Source organism: Diospyros lotus, chromosome 1 (assembly GCF_014633365.1).
Source record: "Diospyros lotus cultivar Yz01 chromosome 1, ASM1463336v1, whole genome shotgun sequence".
Classification (NCBI taxonomy): domain Eukaryota; kingdom Viridiplantae; phylum Streptophyta; class Magnoliopsida; order Ericales; family Ebenaceae; genus Diospyros; species Diospyros lotus.
In genome coordinates this window covers 802,092-812,519 of record NC_068338.1, presented here as the reverse complement: position 1 = coordinate 812,519, position 10,428 = coordinate 802,092, and the positions used below count along the sequence as shown (strand labels likewise).

General features: G+C 34.3%; 1 protein-coding gene across 1 annotated transcript; it reads right to left on the bottom strand.

The window, feature by feature from the left end:
• Positions 1–412: 412 nt before the first annotated feature.
• LOC127808184 (uncharacterized) lies at positions 413–1,212 on the bottom strand. Its single transcript, XM_052346598.1, has 3 exons — positions 1,057–1,212; positions 867–971; positions 413–781 (listed from the first exon to the last, which is right to left on the bottom strand). Exons 1-3 carry the CDS (start codon positions 1,210–1,212, stop codon positions 413–415), a joined length of 630 nt encoding a protein of 209 aa, XP_052202558.1.
• Between the last annotated feature and the right edge of the window lie 9,216 nt (positions 1,213–10,428).

Here is a 10,428-nt window from a genome sequence, read left to right as displayed (position 1 = left end):
TCTCTTTTAGAGACGGAATTAGAGACGGATTTCGAGACGGAATTAGAGACGGATTTAGAGACAGAATTTGAGGCTGATTGGGCGATGATTTGAGACGGATTCTTCTCCGTCTCTAAATCCATCTCAAATTCTAAATTTAATTAAAAAATAATTATTATTCCTACAAAAAAATAAAAAAACCTGATATACAAAATATAAATCATGCATAAATATATAAACCTGATATACACAATATAAACCTGATATACAAAATATATATCATGCATAAATATATAAACTTGATATACACAATATTAAATCCATATAATATTAAATTCATACAAGAAATTCATACAATATTAGTCAAACACATCGTCCATGAACATTAAAAATAATACAATGTAATATATATCCATGGCAATGATAGATCCTCCTAATGATCCGAGGGCGGCGACGATGAAGAAGGGTTATGAAACCTTTCTTCTATAGCTGACAAACGATGATTAAATGGTTCTATAGCTGTGTTAATAGCGCAGCTAACAGCTTGTTGAATTTGGTCAGCGAGTGAAATTGATGATTGTGGAGGCGGTGGCGGTGGCGACAACACATGATAAGAACCAGGGATGACATGTGCTTCAGATCCCATGCCATACACACGACCCTTCTTTTTCCCGCCTACAACCTCCAACCATAATGATGTCTCATCTAAGGCTACCTGCAAGGGCTGTCCAGCAGCGTCACTATCTTCTGTCGGGCTAACTGCTGATGATTGTGATGATGCTTGTCGCATCTGAAAGTCAGCCTTCAAGTATATATATAATGGTATAAGTTGTACTATCAAAAGGTCAATTAAGTATAATAAAACACAAGTATTGTTATATACTTACATAAGTTTCCTCGGACCTGCTGTCAACAAATCCTGAATTATCTTTTCTTTGATGTGTTGCAATGAATAACTCGGCCTGCGTAGGTGGACGACCTAATAGCTTAGACTGCAAAGGCAAAAAATAAAATGTTAATGCAACCATACTTAACTAATTAAGTAAAATGAAAATAATAAAAAAGTTTAAAAATTACCAGTCGCTTCTTATGTTCAGACATAGGGATGGAACCACAAGTGTGCTTACTACCACCAATATCTGAGGACCGATTTTTCTTTGCCTTTTCTGATTTGCTCTTAAATTCTGGAGTATTCCAATACTCCTTGAGTGCTTCAAATACAACAGGACACATCCAAGATGGTTTTTTTGTCAAATCCCTCCTCACACGGAACAAAAGGTTAGTCAAACGATCAGAGGCTGTCTTTTCAAAATTTATCCTTAATTGATTTTCCAATTCACTCTCCCAATACCACCTCTTCTGTAATGTAAAGCAAAGCAAAATTTAAACAAAATAAAAAAATAAATTAATCTATCCTAATCCATACTCCTACAATCTCTCCAGTCTATGTAGTTTCACTAGTAATGAGCAATCCACACTAGTAATAAGCAATCCACAGCAAGGACGTGAAAAGGAAAACATTATAATCACAAAACAAAAAACAAACCAAAGTAGTGGATTTGAAGTTACATGAAGATAAAAATGCTGGGTATTGAGTCTGTATATTTAAAAACTTACAAGAAGTCAATACAGAGCTTATCCTCGTCTTCATGTAATTTCAATAGTCATATGCAATCTGGTTTAATTATGTTCAAAAACTAGCTTCAGGAAACTTAATTCTGCACCATAACAATGTAGCTCTACTCCTATTTGCTACTTTTTCATCTAGAGATGGGTGTAAAATATAGCAATTGATATTAGCATAATAAAGCAACGAACTAAGAGTTCAATATCCACATAAGCTGTACACACTTGTAAAAACCCTCCTAATCAATCTTATTACTTTTAACATATTTAATTTATTTTAAACAAACTGCTATTTTATACTTTCAAAACTTTTTGCACTCTTTTGTGTTAATCCCTATAAATATAAATATTGGAGCCATGTTTAAAGTTCTCTACGTCGACAATACTCTTTTATGTCCATCCTAGCCTTAATGTTGTCCTTTGTTTTGCCCTTCACATCCATCACGGTGTTAAAAACATTATCAAATACGTTCTTTTCAATATGCATTACATCCAAATTATGGCGAATGAGATTTGTTTTCCAATATGGCAACTCCCAAAAAATACTTTTCCTTGTCCAATTGTGGTCTACCCCGTAGCCTTGCGTGCGAATTGGACCTGTTTCAGTTATTTCTGGCAATGCCCAAACTCGACCCCATATTCCATCACCGCTCAATCATGGTGGGGGCCCACCCTTCTCAATCTTATTCTTAACAAAAACATCTCGGTTCCTTCGAAATGGGTGATTCATGGGTAAAAACATTCGATGACAATCAAAAAAGGATGTCTTTCGACCATGCTTCAGCGTGAATGCTTTTGAATTCTCCATGCAATACGGGCATGCTAACTTGCCTGCAGTCATCCAACCTGATAGCATACCATAGGCTGGGAAGTCATTAATAGTCCACATCAGTGCAACCCTTATTTGAAAGTTTTGTTTTAGTGAAATATCATATGTCGGCACGCCAATATCCCATAACATTTTCAACTCATCTATGAGAGGTTGTAGGAACACATCTATTTTGGATTTCGGATTGTGAGGACCAGGGATGATTATTGTAAGAAACAAATACTCTTGTCGCATGCACATCCATGGAGGAAGATTATAAGGAGTGACAATCACAGGCCAACATGAATAGGTTTTCCCAAATTGACCATACGGTGTGAAGCCATCAGCACATAGCCCAAGCCTGATATTGCGTGGTTCACAAGCAAAATCAGGATGCACATTATCGAAGTGCTTCCATGCTTCTCCATCAGATGGGTGGGATAACACACCAGGCTCCCGTGGGTTTTCATAGTGCCATCTCATCTCCCCAGTTGTTGTCTTCGACACGTAAAGCCTCTGGAGCCTAGGTGTTATAGGTAAATACCACATCCGTTTAATTGGAACATCCTTTAGCCTCCCAGGACCTACCTTGCGGCTTGTATATCGTGGGGCATGACAAAACTTGCACTCGGTTGCATTTGTATCATATTTAAAATAAAGCATACACATATTAACACAACAATCAATCTTTTGGAACCCAAGGCCCAGCTTAGAAACCATCTTCTTTGTCTTGTAAAAGTCGTTGGGCATCCGGTTGCCTTCGGGCATCAACTCATTTATTAGTTGCACCCAAGCATTATAGCATTGCTCAGGTAAGTTGAAATCAGCCTTAATACTAAGCATCCTCATCGCTGTAGAAAGTTCGGTGTGAGTAGTGCAACCATCATATATTGGTGTTCTTGCATTATCCAACATTTCATAGAAGTCTTGCGCATCTACATTGGGCTCTTCTTCTTCGTTTTCCAACGTATGTGCCCTAACAGAAGGACCTGCACCATCCATCACCATTGCATCATATGGATTTGGATTATCCTCGTAAACCCCTTGTGCTTCATTATATGCACCAGCATTCGTTCGGACCTGGGATTCCATGGGAGGCTCATCTTCCCCATGGCATGTCCAGTAATAGTAATGGGCCATGAATCCCTTCTGATAAAGATGCAACTTCACATCATCCACACTTAGAAATTTTCTACATTGACACTTAACACACGGACACCTTAAGGTCTCATCGTCCCGTGTGAACTGTGGTCGAGCACATACATAATGTATGAAGCTCTCAACTCCGCATATGAACTCATTTGTTATCCCTCGATGATTAGGTGCCACTCTATTATACATCCATGCTCGCTGCTCACGTACGTCCATGATCTGCAATAGATTCACATCAATTCTTAGCGCACATCAAAACTCTCAACCCCTATGACTAATATATATAATATTCCCATAGCCATATATGTACAAAGACAATTATAAAAGTTTTTTTATCTGAGTTTTTTTTTAATCTTTATCCACTGAACCACTCCTTATAACTCCTTAAAATTTGAAGGTTGGGACCTATCCCATCTGGAAATAAGTCGTGATATGACCACTAGCGGACGCATTTACTCACGATACGAAATTTCGGCAGCATCCCAACGCAATTCTCCAAATGCACGATAAGGATTATGTGCTGATCCATACGAGTTACACTCAATTTGAGTCAATCGCATAAATCAGAACATATTCCTATATGCAACTGGAGAACAACATGAGATGCTACCGAATTTTCGTATCATGCATGAGTAAATTAATGCGTATCCATCGGGCACACAACATGACATCAAATTTTCAGACTGTCCAACTGGACAATTCAGTGACCTCCTCGCTCCATCGAGGAGGTCACCGAATGGGAACCTAAGGCTAATTTCTAACAAATTTAACTAAATTGCTGAAAATTAATTAATTAATTATATTCTTTATTTAATATAATTTCCTTTTAAAATCTAGCAGAGTCTCCCCTCTAACCGGACTATACCCCCTATAAGATTGTTTAAAATCACAACAAAATTCATCTTACAGATAATTACCAACATGTTCATAATGATAGATCATTCGCACAAATAACAATTGAAAATGCAAGATCATAATATATCATATTATGACTAATTAAATACAAGTTCTATATAATTTTTATATGATCTCGATGCAATTAAATTATAATCAAATTTTTAATTTTAGAGTTAGAACTCAACCAATTTAGCCATCAAAATCAAGTATGGTTGGTCTAAATCAAGGCTTCAAGACTTATACAGTGATACCAATATTATGCAACTTCCAAGAACAAAAAACAAAATTATGCAATTGTATTAATAACAATCATAATAGAATTGTCAAATGCTTCAATTCCAGAATTTTCTTTCAAGCATACAAAAATAAAGGTCCCACTTGTTTCTTTTTTTGCTGCAGTAAGGAAGAACAAGGCCAGAGGAAAACATAAAACTAGCTATCCTGTATCTAAGCAAAATTGAACATCTGCTCTACAAGGAATCTAAATGTCAGAGGGAAGTTGGGAGATGCCAAAAATAGGAGAAGATCTGGCATGAGCAGCAAGATGTGCAATTTGATTACTGAGGCCACTTGGTTGAGATTTTTTATGTATTTGTTTTTTGTTGTTTCAAAATTAAAATAAAAAGAAAAGCCTTAGAAATACCTTTGTTTACCAAAAAAATCAAAGCACAGACATGTCTCAAATCACCACATCTACACACCAAACCCAGCAAATGGAAGTTCAACACCTCATTTTTTGGCAACAAAATCAATCAGACGCACATAAAAATTAAATGCAGAGACATCACAGTGTAAGAACCCGCAATAATCACATGGGTTTCAAATCATAAAAATAAAAAATCCATCAATGCATGAAATCGGCGAGATTGGTAAAATTCAATTAAGTAAAAGAAAAGAGAAAAGAATTACTCACTTGCTCTGACCTTGGATTTACTGATTTTCTGCCTTTGGTAGAACTTTAGAATAGAGATTTGGAAGAGCCTCTCCGAAATGACAGTGGTCGCCTCGACTGAAGTAGCTGGTGGAGGTTTTAACAGTGTCGATGGAGAGAATGGGGGCGGGCTGGTGATGGTTACGACTTCAGTAGCTTGGGAATGAGGGCGAGAGCGACTGAGATGCTAGCGAGCGAGGGCGAGGGCGGGAGCGACTGAGATGCGAGCGAGGACGAGAGCGACTGAGAGTGAGCAAGCGAGGGCGAGGGCGAGGGCGAGTGAGAGAGACACAGCGAGGCGCGAGCGCTAGGGCTAGGGTGAGCCGCGAGATCGAGGACGAGGAGGAGGGCAAGGGCGAGCTAGTGAGCGAGGGCGAGGGAGAGATGCGAGAGCTAGAGCGAGGGCGAGAGCTAGGGCCGTGGCGAGCCGCTAGATCGAGGACTAGGAGGAGGGCGAGGGCGAGGGCGAGTTGCGAGAGCTAGAGCGAGGGCGAGAGCTAGGGCTAGGGCGAGCCGCGAGATCGGGGACGAGGGAGAGCTGCGAGAGGTGAGGGCGAGAGATCCAGAGATGAGGGAGAACCAGAGAGAGGCGCCGATTAATTTAGGTTTTTCGGGAGCGAAAGAAAGGGGGGAAGAGAAGGGTTTTTGGGGAGGAGGGAAATATATTTAAAATTTAATATTAAAATTTAAAAATAAAATTAAAATTAAAAATAATAATTAATATTAATTATTTTTTAATATGTAATATTAAATAAAAATATAATTTATTAAAATATAACCAATTATTATTTAATTAATAAAAATAATATAATTTAAAATTATAATAGAGGATAAAAATATTTAAATTATGAAAAATAATATTATTGCATCAAATTAATATTTATTTAAAATTATAATTATATTATAAATCTAATAATTCTAATAAATAAGTTTGATATATTATAAATCTAAAATTAACTTTTCATTTTTATATTTTTTGGTATTTAAACAAATATTAAATAAAAATATCAAAAAAATAATTTAATACATAACAAATAAAAAAAATAAGAAAAATAATATTAGGGACTCAAATTGTTTAATGAAGTTTAATTTATATGTACTTAATATAGATTCAAAATATATAAAAAAAATATCAATTTTATTTTTCAAATCCTAATTAAGTTGATTATTGAATGAATATATTAAACATAGTGTGCACTTATTGAATGAATAGTTTTCAAATTAGTCAATATACTTTATAATAGTTCAATAATAAATTATTTTACTTTTAGAATGAACTAAGAATCTAATTTTGAGTTAGTATCTAAATTACGACGTAAATTTCATAGTGTGTTGCAAGAGCTATTATTTCTATAAAAACGCTCGTATTTTGAGTTTCAACACCAATCATTCTTCTACCAACATACTCACCAAAATAAAAAGGATAAAATAATTAAATAAATCATACATAAGCCCGCAAACTTCTAAAGAAAGAGTTTGCACTGTCAGTTGTCATCGGCCACCGTAGCCGACCATTTTTTACGATCAGAGGCAAGCACTCGGCACCCTTACCCCCATCGACAAATATACCAAGAAATCAACAAAATCCAATGATCGGATTTCTGTATACCTATGTTTAAACTTCTGCCTAAACAACCAAATCTCACATATATGTGTATATATATATATATCATGAATATATATTAAAAAAAATATGCTGATGAAACTGAAAGACATACCTACTTCTACTTGTACATCGAGTTCACTTTCACACTGAAAACATTTTCGGATTCAACTTGGTCTTCCTGTCTTATATATATATTTTTAATATAGATATATGTATATATATATATATCTATTTTTTAATATAGATATTATTATTATTATTATTATTATTATTATTATTATTATTATTTAGATTAGGATTTTCTCTCGTCTCTTCCATCTTTAAATTTGTCTCAAAAAATTTCATCTAAAAAATCTGTGTCTAAACTGTTATTTTATTGTAGTGTCATTTTGTCACAATAAGTATGTTGTTAGAATTTTCATACCTATTGTGACAAATTAGTTTATCAGAATAAGTCTAAATTCTTGTACTAAAGGTGTACATAATCTTACTGTGAATGGCATTGTCGAAATCTTTAGGAGTTAAATTGAATATGTCTTTAACCTATCATACATCCTTTAATAAATAAACAATCCTTAGATTTCTCATAAAAAAAATATGATAAATCGATTATAAATTGACACATAGACTATTTCTTTTAATTAGCATAAAATATTAATCTTAAAGCATAATGAGTCAAATGCCTATATTCATGAGATGAATATAATAGATATGAATAAATGTTAGTTGAACATCTACTAAATGTGACACGAGTCGCATAGGTAGCACTATTTTTTTTTTTGTTGATTCCTTTAAGAAAATTAATATTTATATATTTATTATTGCATATCTATAATTTTATTATTTCATATTTTTTTGAATTGATTTAAATTTTTTTAATTATTTAATCATCTTAAGTTGTAGATTGATTAACTTTTAATTTAATCCTCATTGTACGTCCTTCAAATTTAAAATGTAGTGTATGTTTAGTATATATTTTATTTATAGGGTTTTATAATATTAAAATGTAGTATTTATATTATTAATATTACTAATTAATAATATAAAATGTGTGTTTTATATGTTTTATAAAATTTTATATTTAGTTTACATTTTCTAATATACTTTTCATTAATTTTTTTATTTTATTATTTATATATTTAAATAAACTTTCAATAGACTTTAAATTAAATAATTATATTTAATTTCCAATTAGAGACGGATTTTGAGACGGAAATAAATCCGTCTCAAAATTCGTCTCAAATTTGAGGCGATTTTTGGGACGGATTTTTATCGTCTCAAATTTGAGACAAAATAAATCCGTCTCAAAATCCGTCTCAAATTTGAGACGGATTTTGAGACGGATTTATTTCCATATTTATTTCCGTCTCAAATTACAAACGGATTTACAGACGGAAAAAAATCCGTCTGTAATTAGAGACTGAAATAAATCCGTCTCAAAATCCGTCTTAACTATTTAAGACGGATTTTTCCCATCTCAAAATCCGTCTCAAATTTGAGATAGATTTATTTCCGTCTCTAAATCCGTCTCTATTTTGAGATGGATTTTTTTCCGTCTCAAAATCCGTCTCTAATTTGAGACGAAAAAAATCCGTCTCAAAATGATTTAGTCTCTAAATCCGTCTCTAATTTGAGACAAAAAAATCCGTCTCAAAAATCCGTCTCTAAACGCAGGTTTTCTTGTAGTGTCCAGGGGTATAACCCAGATTAGATGATAAAACATCTAAGTGATGGCATGATACAGTTTACTAAATGCATGAAAGACATACGAGCATTGGCATATATAGATAACAACGACATGCAACACGTCTAACTTGAGAAATCTCCCTAACATACTCAACTTCCTGTGAAAAAATCCATTCCACACATCTTTAGCTAAGAAAAATGCATTGTCGAGTTTTAGCATCTAACTTAGACCTCTCTTCCTTGGGAATATGCACAAAAACTTACAACCAAAAACACTCAAGTGATTATAAGTGATATCCTTACCAAACCAAAATTTGTCTGAAACATTACCCTATAAAAAGACACTAGGCGATAGGTTAATTACATGTACCATTGTGGATAAAGCTTCAACCCAAATGGTTTTGGGTAGCTTTGCTTCTGCAAGTAGACATCTGACCCTCTCAACTAATGTTCTATTTATTCTTTCAGCCAAGCCATTCAACTGAGGTGTCTTAGGTGGATTTTTCGTGTGTCTGATACCTTATTGTCAATATTATTCTTCAAATTGGCCTTTGTATTCACCATCATTATCACTTATAATACAGTTCAATTCCTTCCCTATTTGTCTTCAACTAAGGCATGAAATTACTTAAACACATCAAAAACTTGGTCTTTCATTTTCAAAGTATAGACCCACACTTTCCTTGAATGATCGCCAATGAATGTTACAAAAATAAAGTGCACTACCAAGTGATCTTACCTTTAAAGGACCACAAACATCAGAATGCATTAACTCAAGAACATTAGCTTTTCTCAAGGGAGGATGATTATGAAATGAAGCTCTATTCTATTTTCCTACCAAACAATGAACACATCTCTTCAACGTTCTAGTTGTAGTTTCAAGAAGCAACTTCTTTCTTGTCAAACAATTAAGCCATTTTCACTCGTATGACTAAGCCTTATGTGCCATAGTTCAAATGAATTTTCATTTTCTACCACTTTTATTGCTCCCTTAGATATAGATACTTGCATCATATATAAATTAGAGTATTTGTTTCCTCGAGCCACAATGAGGGAACCTTTAATGAGCTTCCATTTTCCAATCACTAAAGGTATTACAATACCTTTCATCATCAAGCTTATCGACTGAAATCAAATTTGAACACATGTCTAGAGCATGTCTAACATCCCTGAGCATCAATCTTGTTCCATTACTTGTTTCTAAGCAAACATTGCCAATGCCAACTATTCGAGCCAACCCTTCATTACCCATCTTCAATGTCTCAAATTCACCAGAAGTATAAGATGTAAAAAAGTCCTTCTGTGATGTCACATGAAGCGAAGCACCACTGTCTATCACCTAATTAGTCTCATAACTAGTAAAAGTGATCATATCATCATCATGAACAATAAGAACATCATTAGTGGTTGTAGCGTTAACATGATTGTTATTGTTATGATCTTTCTTATCTTGCTTCTCATTACTTGCCTTGTTCTTTCTTCTCTATTGGTAACAATGCCTCTTAATATGGCCCTTCTTACCACAATGATGACACTCAACATTCTTGTATTTAGATCTGGACTTGTTTCAGCTTTTATCTCTTCCATTCTTACCTTTATGCTTGTCTCTCCCTCTCTTTTCAATGAACAAGACTTTAGATTGTGTTAACGAGCCTTGAGATCTTCTTCTCATCTCCTCGTTAAGAACACCATCCTTCACTAACTCCATGGACACAACACCATTGGGGGAAGAATTTGTAAGTG

Bases quoted from the DNA above. Each gene is read 5' to 3' on its own strand.
- LOC127808184 (XM_052346598.1), bottom strand. From the start codon at position 1,212: ATGTGTCCTGTTGTATTTGAAGCACTCAAGGAGTATTGGAATACTCCA. The intron at 972-1,056 runs GTAATTTTTAAA...TTGCCTTTGCAG, and splicing joins CTGAACATAAGAAGCGACTG to TCTAAGCTATTAGGTCGTCC. The intron at 782-866 runs GTAAGTATATAA...ATATACTTGAAG, and splicing joins GCAGGTCCGAGGAAACTTAT to GCTGACTTTCAGATGCGACA.